The 18131-nt window shown below is 38.0% G+C and overlaps 1 protein-coding gene across 2 annotated transcripts in view; it reads right to left on the bottom strand.

The window, feature by feature from the left end:
- LOC149933501 (bone morphogenetic protein 1-like) overlaps positions 1-18131 on the bottom strand; it is a 127453-nt gene that overhangs the window by 11301 nt on the left and 98021 nt on the right. The window contains exons 3-5 of one of the 2 annotated variants that reach the window (XM_090155823.1): positions 10839-10905; positions 6980-7157; positions 6025-6215 (exon numbers count right to left, since the gene is read on the bottom strand). In XM_090155823.1, coding sequence (XP_090011949.1) covers positions 6025-6215; positions 6980-7157; positions 10839-10905 — 436 coding nt within the window. The remainder of the gene's footprint in view (positions 1-6024; positions 6216-6979; positions 7158-10838; positions 10906-18131) is intronic. The other variant, XM_090155824.1, reaches the window with a different exon arrangement.

The following is an 18131-nucleotide window of genomic DNA, read 5'->3' as shown; positions in this document are numbered from 1 at the left end:
ACTCTCGTCGTAAAGGTGGGTTTGAACCGGTTTGAACTAGTGAAAACTAGCCTTAAAAATTTCAAACACTTTTTTTCAAACTTTGTGAGGCCTTATGGTATGTTTCAAAACGAGCTTGGTCAGGTCGCCAAACTTATTTTATAGAAAGTTAAAATTATAATAATCAGCTAGGGTGATACCCAAGGCACCACCTTAGGCGTAAGTCAGCAATCGACTTTTAAAGCCATAAATTCAGGTGGCTGGGTTACAATGCGTAGGAGGGTGGTGGCAAGCCCTTCATGCCATGCGAGTCAACAGCTCCCTACACTAACTACAACCGTTAACGTTAACAAGTATTTATGGAAGGGGAAACCAAAGAAATTGGGGGGGAAACTCCTTAAACAAGTGGGGAGAGAACTTGCAAACTCCACACAGAAGGAGTTGTTCCCCGTTTTCACCCAGTACCACAAGCTGGAATCGAACCCGGATCCTCTTACTGCCAACCACTCCACTATAGCTACACATGCACCGTCGCACATATTCGTATTTCTAGCTTCTTTGGAAACCTCGCTTTCAGTAGAAAAAGTGGACCCTTTTCAGACTTTTTTACAGAATGTTTAGCACTACCTAACCTCGGTGTCTTTGAACCTTCATTTCCATTTAGAAATATTTAAATACCAATTTAAAAATTTTTTAGTCCTAATTTTTTTTCAATACCTGCTTTCGAATCTAAGTGGCGAAATAGCGCACCCGTGGCCCTTAAAATAGATTTATGGGTCCCAAACCCGTGAAAAGGAGGCTAGCGTTAGTTCGTACCCGCATTTCCTGATAGCCATCATCGGAAAGCGGGCCTTTTAAAGCGTGCTTCCAGGCCCATTTTTGTCGGGCCCTTCCTCTGGACGGCCCTGACTAGGGGGTAAAAATATGCGTTGGAAAATCCGAACGTAGTTTGCTTCTGACACTGTAAGAACTAAATTGTGCAACCATGATTCCACTAGGTTCTTTTTATGAACCGGTCAGAGCACTCCCAGGTTTCTTGGGCAACTCAATTGTCATTTTCTGGTCGGGAAACATATCCTCTGCTATTTTGCACTAGCCATCTATACACTGGAACCATAAATTTCATATAAAATTAAAGAAAACATTTTATTTTTAGCAATATAGTTTTTTTGTCTTATTAATTATTTCCAATAATATCCTTTATTCAGTATACTGTGTGTGTCAGAATTTATAGCCCGGTGTACCTAGTAACAAAGATCATACCACCGGAGGCCTATCATCATAGTGCCCTACGCCAGCGTCCACCTAGCCCGGACAGGTGACAAATCCAGCATGGGTAGCAGAACCCTACTACTGATGGTCTCACCTTTGACGCAAGCCACTCAACCCAGCAGAAGGTGCAGCAATGGGTGGACCAATCCCCATTTCGCACACAGCAGTGGGATTTAGAATGGATGCTCTAGCAACACCAGCCGACACCCTACCTACGTAGGTAAGGAGCCAAGCCCTTTGGAGAGAGCTCCTAAAGGGGAACGACGAGCACACAGCAGCCCAAGTAACCCGGCACAGCTGGCACCGGAGATCCCGGTGGGCCCCAAAAGGCCGGGAAACAGGACCGCCGTGCCCGCATATGGAGGCCCACCGCCCCACAGCAGGCTACCCAATCCGCCGAGGCGACCAGCGTGCCTGGCCCCTCTCCGTTAGCCTGAACCGAAGTTCAGTATCCAGCCCAAACCTGACCGAAGTCGGAGGTGGAGATAGGACCATTTGATCAGAGCTAACATCTCCCAGTGCGCCACCGCCCTTATGGGTTACAAGAGCCGGAACCCGACTCCCCGGTAAAGCCACCAGTTATTGCACACTCTAACCCATTTAGTAAACTGTAATTTTCACACTAAAAGTAATATTAGTCCCACACTAGCACTCGTAAGATGGCGCAAAGATATTTTTTCCTCAATCTATCACCTCGCCTTCCCTTTCAGAAGACCACGCTTGAGTTAGTTGGAAGAAATGGGGAATGCGCTGACCTGCTCGTAAAAAGATCTTGATTGACTTTTCTAACTCTATATCTTTTATTTAGTTCACATAAGTACCAAGAATTTATTTGGGATTGCCCAGAAATGTTGAACCCACTTTTAGATCAGGTAGCATGACCCCAGCTTAACATCCTTTGGGTGAGAATAAAAACATTTTTTTTATCATTCAATACTTACACACATAAAAGTTCGTTAAATTATAAATAACTTTGAATTTTACTACAGGAATACCGATTTAAACACATATAGCCAAACAGTGCATAGCTTTCGTCTCAAAAATAATATTCCCTGAAAGAAGGTATATAATACAGTCAAAACGTAGTGCTGTTAAACCGAACTATTAAAAATTGCAGTCCAGCTGTAGATGTCTTAACTGGGGCTGTAAAAATGAACTTTCACAGCTAGTGCCGTCACCGAGTGAGAGGTCGTTTTGAAAACACACGTCGTCAAGACTACCAATGCGATTAATGCACGTTGTCAAGACTACTTATTGCAACTAATGCACGTCGTCAAGACTACTAATGCGATAAGTGTACATCGTCAAGACTAATAATGCGATAAGTGTACATCGTCAAGACTATACTAATGCGATAAATGTACATCGTCAAGACTACTAATGTGATGTTAAAAGGAACCACCTATGGACTGTAATGCAAAGGATGATAAAATTAGCGAATTAGTAGATTAGTCCATTATAAAAAGGGATAAAAAAGCTAAACAATAAACAAATTTGACGAAAATTTAAAAACTAACATAGCTCGTACCAGAAGAAAATAGGGGGAAGTACGCTTCTAGTCAGCATTGGAAAGGCGTCACTTTTCACGAATTTTCGCGCCAGAACGGTTTGGCGGGAAATCGCGGATGAATACATCGTTTAAATAATAAATTTTTATCAAATTGAACAATCGTAACATATTGTCCTTTTCATTATCTGCTAAATGAGCTAAGGCGTCTTTACTCTCGTCGTTTATCGCCGTGTTGAAACAAAACAAAAGTGGAACTACTTTTTCATTTTGGTTAATTATGCGTAAAAAGGTGTTTTCGTGGGTCACACGACGCCTTCTACAGCTCAAAGCTACAGATACGTACTTCCCCTATTTTCTTCTGCTCGTACCGATAAGTCTTCGAGCAAACAAAAGACGCGAAACTCGGACCAATAGATCTTCGGTACGAGCTATGTAAGTTTTTAAATTTTCTTCAAATTTGTTTAGGGTTTGGTTTTTTATCCCTTTTTATAATGGACTAATCTACTAAATTCGCTAATTTTATCATACTAATTTGATAAATGCAGGTCGTCAAGGCAACTAATGCGTTGAATGTAGTTAGAATTGGCTACATTAACGGTCAAAGAATAATTCCCCACTTTGAAGACCTAAGGAATACCCTTATTGGCCAGAATTTGGATATCCTAGGTGTAACTGAGACATTTATAACCATTGAAATCCCGGACACAGTAATAAATATTGATAACTATGAACATGACCTGTGTGACCGTCAGGGGCGTAGGAACGTTCTAGAAGTTGGAGGGGGCAAAGAGAAAAGAAAAGGGGCCTAAAGAATGGTTTTGAATTTTTAATGGAGTGTAGCTTCTCCGAGTGCATGTGTAATTTTTACTTCTATGTGAATTGGTGGGAAAAGACCAAATTAAACACAGTTGTGGTTCTATAAGCTTTATATGCGTTTAAAATGAGCATTTGAGCCTTTTGAAGATTTCAACAGACCAAAAAGTTGGAGGGGGCAATAACATTAATTGCCCCTCCCAGCAAAATTCTAGGGAGGGGCATTGCCCCCCTGCCCCCCCCCTGGTTCCTACGCCCCTGGTGACCGTGTAGACTATATGAACCAAACACGAAACCTTGCAATTGGGATTTTGTAACTACCCGCCAAATGCCCCATCTACGAAAGCTTCTCTCGTGATATAAAGAAATTAATTATAACGTATATGCACAGCGATTCTAACTCTGAAACCTTAATCTTGGGCGACTTCAACTGTGATTTGCTAAAACGTCCTCTTGAGTCTAAAACCAAAACTTTATACAGAAATGCGTGTCAATGCTCAATCATCTGATAGTCAACCCAACTAGGATAACATCAGATACCGCCACATTAGTTGATCACATTTATGCCTCCCACTCAAACAGGATAAGTGGTGTAATAGCTTCATATACCAAAAATCATAACTAAAGTAAGACACTATCTTAAATCTCTTCTGAACCCTTATTAAGACCTAGATACGCTACTGGTAGATCTGGAGGCAGAAATATTGGCTAATTAGAAAAAATTCGCTTTTATGATATTCTCAGCAAAATTTGGTGACCAAATAAACCCAAAAAACTTATAGCTTCAAAAATAACAGATCTGAGCCACGTAAAAATTAACAGGGTAAACTCCTTTAAGTACCTAGGTTTATATCTAGATGGACGTTTTGAATGAACCCTGCATATCTACTTTACCTTCACTAAGGTTAAGAAGAAAGTCTGGCTCTTCAAGCCTCAATCAACAAACCCTACCTATCCCATATAACGCATTAGTTCCACTTATTTTGACTACGCTGATGCAGTTTATAATAATGCAGCCTCTTCTAATCTTAAGAAACTTCAAATGTACAAAACAATAGTGCAAGAGCTATTTTACATAAACCAACAAGATCCTCGGCAACAGAGGCCGTAGAAGAATCGGGCAGGTTGAACTTAAAACAGAGGACTATCTACCACACGTTAATAATGCCCTGAAAGTGAGAAGGTCACAAAATGTTAGGCCAAAAAAGCGCTATTTTACGCTGCAACCAACGTCATGGTTTGTGTCTCTCTCCGGTTAGGTTAATGATCTAAAAGCTATTGGAGATAAAAAAAAAACAGATACATATATGACCAAAGCATAATACTGGTACATTTTAGTAATTTCATTGGTATAAAGGGGGCCGCCAAATTTTCTTCGCATATGGGCGCCAAAAGTCTAAATTCGCCACTGTACATACAGTGGGGTGGCGGTGTGGTTAGCACTTTCGCATCCCAGCAAGAGGAACCCTGTTTGATCCCAGCTTGTGGCACTGGGTGAAAACTCGGAAATACTCCTTCCGCGTTGAGTTTGAAAGTTATCTCCCCAGTGGTTTATGGGGTTTCCCCCGAGTTCTTCGGTTTCCCCTTTCCATAAGGAAACTTGTAGAGGTTAACGGTACTAGTTAATTATAATAATAATAATAATCAGCTAGGCTAATACCCTTGGCACCACCTTAGGCCTAAGTCACCAAGCGACTTTTGAAGCCTTTAATTCAGGTGGCCGGGTTACAATGCGTAGGAGGGTGGTGGCCGGGTTACAATGCGTAGGAGGGTGGTGGCCCGACCTCAATGCCACGCGAGCCAACAGCTCCCTACACTAACTATTACCTGTTGGCTCGCGTGGCATGAAGGGCTTGCCACCTGTTTAAAGGCATTATAAGTCGCCAGATAACTTGGGCCTAATCTGATGCCCTGTGTAAGAGCCTAGCTGATTTTTATTATTATTATAATTTATTCAACAAACATTAAACCAGAAACCGTAATTATAGTACTTGAAACCAAAAAATTCACTTTAATACTCAAACCAAACTAACCGAATTAGTAATAAAAGTGTTAGAATAAATAGCATAAATCTCTGGAATTCTTGGGACTCCACTTTAAAAAGTCATAAATCAGCTCGCATTTTTAAATTTGAACTAAAAACTATGCTTAATGTAACTTAATTTAGATTTAACGAACTTCTTTGTAAAACAGTTTGTAACTGATAGAAATATCCCAATAAAAACCTTTTATTATTATTTATTATTATTATAAATGCATGTTGTCAAGACTACTAATGCCATAAATTAACTTTGTCAAGACTACCCATCGTCGGCGGTTGCCGCGAACGTTCCTTCTTAGATCCCCAGTGACAAGATGCTAAGCAGTAAAAAAGGACAACGATTTGGGGAAGAACTAAGTTCTCTTTCCCTAATCGTTGGCTTTCTTCTTCTGGAAGAATGGTTCCTTACTTTCATCACGAAACTCGTACGTTCCGTGAAAGCCCTTGTGTTGCACAACATGATTCGATTTGAAGATAATCTCGGCACTGGGATGCATCGTTTGGATTGGTTTGGGTAAGTCGGACCCGCAAAAACGTCCGACCAGGAGTTTCACTTGATAAGCAGTAATTGTCGAAATGTCAACGTAGTCGGTAAGACAGCTGAAGTACAAAAATGAAAAGTCATTAATAAGCGGATATCAGGGGCGTAGAAAAATTTAAAAGTTGGAAGGAGCTAGACAACTGAAACCCTGGGGTTTTTGGGGACGCTCTGTAAACGTTGTTTTTTAAAACCCAAATTTTAGTTTTATTTTACTTTGAAAAATTTTATATTGATTTTGAGCATGTAAATAATTTACAATAGTATTGAACTTCGTAAATTTAAAATATAATTGGATACAAAAGCAATATGTTTTTTCCTAGGCTAATACCCCAGGCCCAACTTTAGGCCTAAGTCATCAAGCGACTTTTAAAGCCATTAATTTTTGTCATAAAATTAAAGGATGTGTTCACTTTTATCATCTGAGGTTAATGATGTCTTAACTAGTATATTTTAAGTTTTACACTAACCAAACGGTTAGAGGGGACAATAGTTAGGTACCCCAACCAGTAAATTATTTTGGAGGGGCACTGCCCCCTGCACCCAACCTACGCAATTATACGATTTGACAAATAAATAGTATGTTACAGTCTGGCAACCTAACCGATTCAAGGACCCTCCTTATTCTCTAAACAGTCGAAGTAGATTTCGATTTCGATTTTCCTACCATTACATTTTATAGTATACTCAATCGAAATTTTTACAGAATTTCAATAACGACATTTTGAATTTCAAAATCGAAATCTCGTGAGTTTTCGACCTGCATTCCGTGGTCATCTTGATTTGACAACCCGTATACTTAGAAAATTGTGTAAAATGCGTTTACCCTTTTGGATATGGTTTTTCTAGTTCGAAATTATGAAAAGTAATCCTGAGAGCTTCGAAACTTTGCCCGATGAACTGATAGTAGCATTCAATGTCTTCTGGATATAAATCTGGATAGTTAGGTGACGAAAAATTCCCCGTTTTTCCGGACTGACTGTCAAATTTATATATACATGATACTGCAAAGAAACAACGAAAATTACAAACACACACTTCATTTGCTACATGACTTTTATCTATCGTATTCCGAATAAACCTGTCAAGAAAGTTGTTAACATGAGTTTGTCGGATTATCATTTCCATATGTTGTAGCCAGTACTGGATTTCCCATTAGGCACACTAGGCACGTGCAAGGGGTGGAAAATTTCTAGTCTAGAGGTGAAAAATGTCTGGGCCAGGGGTAGAAAAGTTCTTTCTTCAAATCAATTGATTCTTTTTAATTTTAAGGGTGCTATTTTCATTAGTGCCTAAGGCGGCAAATTTGTAAATCCTGCAATGATTATAGCAAAAAACTATTTATTTATACTGAGGGAAAATGTCTATGTTGAGACGCGATCCAAAAACGTCAGTTTTACAGAACCAATGAGATACCGAGCGGATTTTTTGAGGTTAGGGGCATTCTCCTTAAGTATAAATAAATATATTATCGGTTATAGACTTTGTAGTTATTGTAGTGGTGATATTGAAAATTTTCTTCCTTCATCCTAGAGCCTGCTTTCACACTTTTGAGCATGAACTGGTTGAAAGGCTGGACAGATTTTAAATATGTAGAAACAATCGAGTATCCTAATTTTACACAATAAACCTTTATGAAGTAAAGATAACTCAATGTTGTGTTAATATTCCATTCATAATATTGCTATATTTTGTAAAATACTCTATTAACGTACAGGTCACCTTAACTATTTACAAAAATTTACATTCTTTCTGGAGATTTAGCAAATACCCCCTTATACCGAACTATTTCAACCTAGGGGGTACAAGAAAGTATCCCTCTTTCTACTAGGCTTCCGCCTAGCTTCTCGGAAGCATTCATATAGCCCTTCATCCGTCTGGGACGTCCCGGAACAGTGTGTCAGAATTTATAGCCCCGTGTACCTAGTAACAGAGACCATACCACCGGAGGTCTATCATCATAGTGCCCTACGCCAGCGTCCACACAGCCCGGTCAGGTGACAAATCCAGCATAGGTAGTAGTACCCTACTACTGATGGTCGCACCTTTGACGCAAACCACTCAACCCAGCAGAAGGTGCAGCAATAGGTGGACCATTTCCCACTTCGAACACAGTAGTGGGATTAAGAGTGGATGCTGTATCAACTCCAGCCGACACCCTACCTACGTATAGGTAAAGAGTCAAACCATTTGGAGAGAGCGCCTAAATGAGAACGACGAGCACACAGCAGTCCAAGTAACCCGGCACAACTGGCACCGGAGATCCCGGTGTGTCTCCAAAAGGCCGGGAAACAGGACCGACGTGCCCTCATACGGAGGTCCGTCGCCCCACAGCAGGCTACCCAATCCGCCGAGGCGTCCCGGAACACCTGAAATTTTTGTAATCATTATCGGGCAATTATGGAACTTAAGAACCAAATTTGATGATACTTCTCTTGCTTCTAGCTAGGCGGCCAGAAAATATACTTATAAACAACCATGACAAAAATGTTACCGGTTATGGTTTGTACAAAATGGTGGCGCATACATTTTGCCGCGAAACAAAGTCTATACAATAAATGACATAATCCTCATAGCCAGGACCGTAGCTATCGGGGGAGGGAAGGACAGCGAGGAATTGGCCAAATTTATTTTAATTGGTAAAATAATTTAATTCTCGAGAACTAAATATATTTTTATCGAGTTTTTAGGGCACTCTGATTGTTTATTAGTTTTACTGATATCGGCAGATTTCCGAGGATAGCCAGAGTTCCTACACAGTACTGATGAGCCCCAAAAGGGCGAAACCGGTCTACTGTTGGAATCTCTGACTTTTGATATGAGTTTTTAGCATTTTCTATTAAAGCACAAAAATATAAAATATTTCCTTAAATTGATGAAACAAGTAAAGGTCAAAAGTCTGCCTTAGCCGAATAAAACCGGTTATAAACGATTAAAACCACTGGTCTGGCTTTCACAATAAAATCCGCCTTTTTTTCAAACACTGTGTGAATTTTAATGATATCACTCTCATGATTCGAGTTTCATTGAAAATTTATGAATTTGAATTTGACTGGCCAATTGGAAACGAAAAATCCACAAAGACTTCAGAATTTACGAATTACGGATTTGTTACTAAGCTTCTATTAATTTGTTAGTGGTGATCAAAGGTGCTAGATAGTTAAGAATAAATATAAATTATAAACTTGCTTAAATCGTTTTTCTTTACATATTTTGCAACAAAAATAATATATTTTGCTATAGCAATTTCTAGCAAGATTGGATCCGCCAAGAAAGCTCAACGGCTAATCGAATCAGTGTAATAAAAAATGACCATTTTCGGAGAAGATTGATCTGATCCGGGAAACGATCTAGCTAGTCATATTAATCGAAGGATTAACTATCCTAAAAGAGGAATTGGCGGCCCGCTGGCCAGGAAGGGGTTAACAACCCTTCGTGGGTGTCAAGACGACAGTTTAGCTCGAGCGGGTTGCACCGAGCCGTTCACTCACTAAAAAACGCACACCAGACGAAAATTATTTACTTACATGTGCCAACGATTTTACGAGAGTGGCGGAAAAAACAACATTACAAGCACATACAAAACAGAAGGGTGTCGCATGTTTATTCAATCTAACAGGTTGACTAAACATGTGACACCCTTCTGTTCGGTTTTCTATAATTCGGACGCAGCCTTTTTAACATGCGACATCGTAAGAGTCCATCCGTGGCAAATAAGTATCCTGAGTGAGCTACCACCAGAGTTGGCCAAAGTCATGTAACTCGAGTGATAATAAATTCCTTTTTAATTCTGACGGGTAAAGCAAAATGTTGGCTGCCCTTCTTGTTTTTATACCCCCTTTCTATCCCCACTAGTCAGTGACTACTAAATAAATTAAGATAGGAGGCTCACTAGTCAGGCTGACTACTAAAAAACATATCCATAAGTCCAACCCTGGCTACCTCTCTGCGGAAAGTCTGTCCTGCGGGAAAAAGTAGCATGGGGAGGTCACCCCCGCTGCCCCGTGGTTGGCACGCCCCTGCACTTTTTACCCGTCTTCTAATTATTAGCTTCCCAATTATATACGAACTATACTTTAACGTAAACCTGTTGTAAAGTGACGGTGTATTTGGGACTTTTTACTCCTGCTCGGTTGTAGCTCTGGTAATCGGTAGAAATAGGAAAAAAATTATTGGTCCGAGTTGTAGTCTGCTGCATAAATTCCTTTGCAGCAACAAAATTATAATTGTCACATTCAAATATATTATAAATATTTAGTTACGTAACTAAAAGATTTTGAAGCTACATCCGCTAGTGGAGCACGGAAATCCGCTTGTCTGTTAGTAAACTAATAGTTGGTCACGCAATAACCGCAGCAATTGTCAGTAGATGAAATATATTCTTTTTGGATGATATCCCACTCCATCTTGATACCAATAACTACACCAATGCTTAATCATCCAAGAATAGCAAATCTGTAAACTACAGCGTTTACTCCAAACCTTAGAAAAAATATGGCTCTTTAAGTACCATATTTTTTACATTCAAAATATTCAGTTAGACACAAAACAATTTAGCTGAAGCTCTTGAGGTCCCCCAGGGATTGTATTAAAGATAATGAATGTTTAACTTATATTATACACTTATATTACAATTTTTTTAATTATGGGAATCTTAAAGTACCTGATATAATAAATTGACGTACCTGCGCAGTTGGCTTGTAACAACAACATGAAGGACACTTTGAACAAGTTTTCGTTATCTTTTAACATCTATAAAAAATAAATGAATTGAAATTCGTGAGACAGACTGGAGGAATCACAGCAATATGTTACATGATAATTAACAATGTATAGGATTAAGCTAAATCTTAGTTTGGTCCTCACAATATATTTACCAGGTATACCCTCTGCATCCAGATGCGGTAAAGTTAATATTAACTTCGTCTAGAAACATAAGCAAAAGTAAGAAGTGAAAAAAACCAACAAAGCTTTATTTTCCTTCTAGTAAAGCTTGAGGGCTTTATACAAAACATCTTTTAAATGCCAATTAGTTTGGCTATCAAGTTTGTTCCACTAATAGGGAATGAAATAAGAAAATGTGAACTGTAAAAGTTGGTCAACTTTTTCGGGGACCAACACGGAACGATGTTTTGGGTAGGCGATCGATTAAAACAATGAAAATTGAGCTTTTACTGTGCGCGTGAACTTTGTAATCTTTGTCCAATCGTCTGCTTAGTATTTAATATTGGTATTAAAATAGCAGATGATAATAAAATAATCCCATTGGAGGATCCAAAAACGTTTGAGCTCGTCTGGCGAACAGCAAAACAATATGTTTTGAAGGAAAGGTGTCACTAATTAGATATTACATCGAACACAAATAAAATTGGAAAATCTGAACTAGTGCTTCCGACGGCCAATTGGCAGGTTATTCTGGTCGTAATTTTCCGATATCTGAAGATAATCAGTTAGTCAGATCAGGTTCATCTTTTATATTCCACTCTATCATCAATCTGATCACAAATTGTACCTGAATCACTATCCCAAGTAACCCATCTGAACTGAGCTGCACTTAAATAAAATAAATAAATAAATAATAATCAGCTAGGCACCACCTTAGGCCTAAGTCATCAAGCGACTTTTGAAGCCTTTTAATTCAGGTGGCTGGGTTACAATGCGTAGGAGGGTGGTGGCAAGCCCTGCATGCCACACGATCGAGCCAACAGCTCCCTACACTAACTATTACCGTTAACCTCAACAAGTTTTTCGTATGGGTATATAATCTGGCGGAAATCATATCAAAATAAATAGTCATATTTTGAAAGGAATTAAATCGGCGAAGTGTAAAATCGATAATAGTGAGGCATCTGAAATCGGCTCGGCTTACAATGAATTCAGATTAGTTTCAGGTTGAAACTTTCGGGTTGCCATTTTGACCTATATTTGAATAAAAATGCATGTTATCTGATAGCTAATATATCGTAATTATTTCCTTAGGTCAGATAACGCAATTGGTTTCTGAGAATTGGTTGGAAGTACTAGTATGAATGTTACTTTAGTTTCTGCCAATAACGTTGGTCTTACATTTTTATTAGCGTTTTATATTGTTCTCTCTCCAGTCCCACTTATCAATAGTAATTGAGGACGGAGTAACGTTCGTTAATGTTTTGAGGAAATCAACGGGATGACCCAAAATGGGTTTCGGACATCGACTACGGCGAGACATCGAAAACAAAATACTATTTACGGTAACGCCGAGTTTCAGTTAAGGGCATAATCATCGCGACGGACTTAATGATAGATTAAAACTTTCCTTTCCGACACAAAATCAAAAATCTATCTTCATGAAGGTTGGAAATAAATTTGCTAACTGTGAATTCCCTTCTTGGCTAACATCTGCCTGCGTTGTTGAGGAATCCCATATTTGGGTCAATTGTGATATAAAATAAATTACGTTATTAATTACGTATCTGAGCGCGTGAAGCGTTTAATCCATTGTCTATGACTTCGTTCAAGTACACCGACTTCGGTTTATCTGGTTAATTGTTAAAGAGGATTTAAACTTCGTCTATCTAGACGAAAATTTAATTAAATAACAATTAGCTACTGAGAGCAGAGTTTATTTCTCTTTGTTTACAGAATTACAGCTTGCTTTTGATATCAAATTTAAGTACCTTCAGTAACAAAGCTAGTAAGTCCTTTCGCGTTCCGATTCAACATGGTCGATTCCAAAAAAGAGAGAGTGAAAAATTCGTTATTTATCTCCCAAGTTTAAGGGAAGGCGACGATATGACGCAGGAACGCGTTACTGACTAGCCAAAAGGCAATTTCCCAGCACCCGCACTATCGAAGGGCAGGGATTCTAAAGGTATTTTTAACGAAAAATAAAATGCTACATTGGGGCGTGGTTGGAAGACTTTGCCTAGGATCCGGAAAGCCGTTATGACGTTGGGGAAGTCAGTCTTCGCAAGATAGGTGAACGATATTTTCACCCACTGACTTTCGGAGTGATTCCATTTGCCATTTGGAAAGGGGTTTAAATTGGTAATACACCTTTTCCCCCAGCGGTCATTTGCAAGATTTATGAAAAGGAGTTGTATATTCTATTTCATGCTTTAAACACGTTTAACAGGTATTATGGGAATAATATGACAACTTTTAAGGGCTAGATGGATACTAGTAATATATATTCTATTTACGTCTGATGTTATTCTTCAATCTGTATAGCCAATTAGTTTACGGGGTCGGTAGATTCGTGGTTCACTATTGGTAGCCGTGGTTAGATTAATGCTCGCTTCTACTAATTCCTGCCGGTGGGACCACGTACACGTGTTAAACTCGCACTCATTGATCTTGGTAGATAGTTCTCATTAACGCTAGGACATCCGCTAATTATCACTGAAGGAGCTTAAGTATCGACATAAATATTTAGCCAGCGAAAGACTTGTACTGCGCGAACCTAATCTGGATATTGTAGAAACCTAATTTCTATCTCGTTTTATCAATTACATCGGAATAAATACTTCTATTTATTTATTTTTAATCAAGTCTACTAAGCTCATTATAGAGGGCGACTCATTGACCGTTGGTCCAACTTGCGCTTTCCAACAAAAAGCGGGTGCAGTGGTTGAGTTCAGTAAGAAAAATATTTTGGTTGAGACCGTTGCTCAAAGTGTCGTAGAAAATTGCCTGTCGCCGAGGTACAAATAACTATGGTAGACAAAAATCACGATAAATCATAAAGCACGTGGCGCCATCTAAGACCGTTATATTTACAGAAATAAAGGCTTGAGAAAATGCACGTTAAAGCAAATGGCGGCTCTATCATTGCCACCTGTATTATGAAAAGGCCCCTGTTATTAGAGATGGCCATAAATCTATCCGATTCTTCAAAAACGCGATTTTACTGAAGAGCGTGGTACCATCTATTTATGTCAAAGGAAGCTAAAATTTAAAATAGCCAAATGATAACGTCGTCAGAGAGCCATTGTAGAGTATTATAGTTAGAGAACGTATACTCTATTTAGTTGGCTTTCTCCCAAATTATATATCCCATGAAAAAATATTGTTTATAATTGCTGTAATTTATGTTATTGACCAATTAACAAACGGTCCAATCAAAGCGAGGGGTACCTATAAGTACCGCGTTTTTGATTTCGACGCTAGCGACATCTATTTAAAAAAGAGCTACTTCACATCGAGCCACCACTTACTTTAAACTTTATACGTATTTATAACTTTGATCTTATTAATTTAAAATTGAATGAATCATAAAAAAAGGTGGAAATGACCTCGGTGAATATTGATATCGCTAATTTATTTTACGTCAATGGCCACCTCATCATCTGGTACAAATATCAAACGGCAAGCTCTTCTCATAGTTAGAAAAATTAAAAATTATATAAGGTTTCGGAACCAAAGGTTTTTTTTTTTCAAAATTTCAATTAATAAGAGTCTATCGCGGAGTGATTGTGCAATATGAAGTTTCAGAAGAGGAAACTCACAGGGACAGCTCAGCAAGGGTAAAATGTAAAAAGAACAAACAACGACGTGCTCTAGCGGCTATCTCGAGCATTACAGGAAACAGACGGTGATTCAATAGAGAAGGGGGGATGAAAATTATTTCGACCCTTCGACGTTGAAAACCACTCTGGCGTCACACGTATTTCTTAATTACTTCTGTCATACTTAATTCTGCTAAAGATTAATGTTTTTGTAATGAATTAACTTAAAATGTAAAGTTTTTCTCAATATACGTATAGCTAGATATTCGGAGAATCTTCCGGAAATAATGTTCAAATTTGTTATGGTAATTATAATAATAACAGTATAACTATATAATTATACTCTACCAAGGCTTAACAACTGTTTACTTTTTATGATGAACAATTTTAGAAGATATCTCGGAATCTGAAGCTGAAAGCATTCAATCGCCGATTAAGAAAAAGAAAACGATTCAAATGGATTCAAATCGTTGACTAATAAACAAAAAGAAGTTAGTGATTCAGAAAGGGGAATTTGTTATGGCAATCATGGTGTGGAAATGAAATTTTTACGAAAACGCATACTACTTTTTTATTTATGCCTCAAATTCAGATAACTTGAGCTCTGGAACGGAAGAATTGGAAAATGTATTACATCCGAACAAACTAAGAAGTCAAGGAAATTCCTGTTTTCTGCAAACTATGATGAAAAATTCAGTATTATATTCAGTGAAGCTAAATGTGAATTGAAAATATTAATGGAAATTGGTGACATTCCTGAGCAACTTAATAGGATCATTTAGGCTTCGGAAATTATAGAAGGAAGTACCTATTTCTACGAGCTCCGAGAACTGTTTCGTGAAATATTTCTTTAACAAAACGAAGATAAGGTATATGGTAGGTTTAAAAAAGCATACCATAGTGATATATCGTTATAGTGGTGAGATGTAAGAGTAGTGATGACAAGGCATTAGGAGATAAAGAAAAAATGGTAGCAATATATTTATGCAAGAAATATTCAACAAAGGAATATGTGCCAAAAAACCATAGGAGTAACGATAATCATTAATGAGGAAGAATGCTGCAATCATAAAACTAATGCCAGCGAATACATTAAAGTCGGTGAAAAAATGATGGAAAAAATCATGGATAATATACCTAATGAATATAGGAAATGGGTTCAGAAACAGAGCCGTGGAGGGCTCAAATACCCTAGCATGGAAGCGCTTAAACTATTTAAAGCAACATTCTCTAATGTGTTAAAATACTTCAATGACCCTGCTAGTCCAGACAAACTACAAAAATCAACAGCATCCATTATGTATGATACGAGAATTGAAGCACAATGGACCAATATATTAGCAGATGCGGTTGTCAGTTTATTAGAGTGTAGAAAAGTTTTTTAAATCATAATTTCAACCTTTAAGAACACAAAAATATATACGAAACGAAAAGAAGGAAGATACATTAAGGGAAAATATAACAAAAATATTGGAAATGCTATCCTGTGATACTGATATCAAAAAGTTATTATTAAGTATTAAAATGAGTTGTGATAATGTTTTGTTCCTATATATGAAGTAATACGGCAATCAGTACCTTTTATATTTAACAAAGTATTTACCAATGGAAAATTAGTTTTTTTATTAACTTTTGGCATTTGACACTTGTTTATTGGTTCAGTGGTGTAAATACGTTAATCTGTGTTTCCACTTTTGCCATTTTTCAATGCAATTTTCCCTTCCTGAAGATTATACCACATCTTTTCTGTCCTCGAGTATTGGTACAATCTCGGTTGCGAACCAGCCTTGCATGCCTATCTTTGTTTGCAAAATTACTGCTCTAAAGGGTCCTGGTGAAAATGTGTAGTCAGAATGAACTTAGCACCTTTTTGCATCAGAAATGGAATCGTTTCCAGAATAACATTTGCTAGAGTAAGGAAATTACAATTTAATTTGTTAGAGAAATACTATAAATTCATAAACATTAAAATATTTAAAATTTAATTTCAGAAGGATTTTTAAATACATCCTTAACGTTTTACAGCTGGCTCATTACTGGTTTGTCTTAATCCAGCCAGAGTTTCTCGATTGAGCAATATTTTAATTTTGGTTGATCTTGATTGAGGTTGGCTTTTCCACAGTCATCCAGATAAACGAGGAATTCGTTTTTGAGCCACTGAAAATTATGTACCATTTTGTGTTAATACGAATATCATAAGAGCATGGATTGAAATTTAAAAATAACTATACCCCTAGTCTAGAATCATCATTTTCCCAGAAAAGGTGAAGGTTAGGGTTTTGCGAGTGAATTCCTTCGAGTAAATGTCCCACATTCATGATGTCAAACCACTTGTTGAATATTTCGAGGAAACGCACTGTCTCAGGAAATTCATCTAGGGAATCTTGCTTTAAACAGTTTGCTACACTTTGATTTATAATTTGTGTTGCTAATTTCACTTTCATTTTATTCTCAACACTTATTGTGGGCTGCTGATAATTTATGTAGCTTTCTTAACTAACCACTTTTCTCCATATCTTTCTAGTAAACTTTTTTAATGGTGTCGCAAGTGAGATTTTCCCGAGGCGCTAACCACTTCCCGTAATCGGTGTACACCCTAACTGTAATGATTACGTAATCTTCTGTAATCTTTTGTACTCATTCGTAATCCCGTAATCATTTTTAATCTTCGTACTCATCTGTAATCACCCGTAATCATTATGAAATGACGCGTACTCATCTGTATTCACGTGTAATCATTTTTAATAGTGCGTAATCATCTGTAATCACGCGTATTCATTGGAATTATCCCGTATTCAATTACTCATCTGTAACAATTTTAAAGTTTTGGGTTGCCTGTGTACTCATCGTAATCATTCTGTACTCATCGTAACTATTCTTTAATCATCGTAATCATCTGTACTCATTGCGTAATCATGTGTACTCATTAACGATTACGTAATCGGTGTACAGGCAAATTCTTAGTGGTTAGCCCCTCGGATTTTCCCCGATAATATTCAAAAGCCTATTTTTGCAACCTTCGTACTGTGGAAAGGCAGTTTCTCACGGTCTTTAACAAGTGGGGTACCAGTGGCGTAGCTAGCATGGGTGACACCCGGTGCGGATATCATGGTGTGCTACTTACTAGTCTCTAGTTTGTGTAAGTTTTAATTTTTTCACGGTCGGGTGTCACCCCCAAATCACGCCCAAACGGGTGGAACCCAGGGTGGGCCGACCCTGGCTACGCCACTGTGGCCTACGCCAAATACGAAAAAAATATCTCTATCTTCTGTTGTGAATGAATTTTGGCAATTATAATAATTTTCACCTTGATTCATTGCAAATAAAATTGTGGTTTGTTGTCGCACCTTCACCTACATAATATTTTTAATCAACCCAACTCCAGCTTACAAATAGCTTCAAAAATAATATAATCCAGGCTTTCTGCTGTCAATGATTTTGTAGCGAATAGTGCGAATGGATATTGATATCTTGAGCTGATGCCTCGGACCC

The sequence above is a fragment of the Leiobunum rupestre genome, chromosome 8 (genome assembly GCF_980474605.1).
Source record: "Leiobunum rupestre chromosome 8, qqLeiRupe1.1.hap1, whole genome shotgun sequence".
NCBI lineage: Eukaryota > Metazoa > Arthropoda > Arachnida > Opiliones > Sclerosomatidae > Leiobunum > Leiobunum rupestre.
The sequence above is the reverse complement of the archived record's forward strand: the minus strand, read 5'-3'. Positions and strand labels throughout refer to the sequence as shown.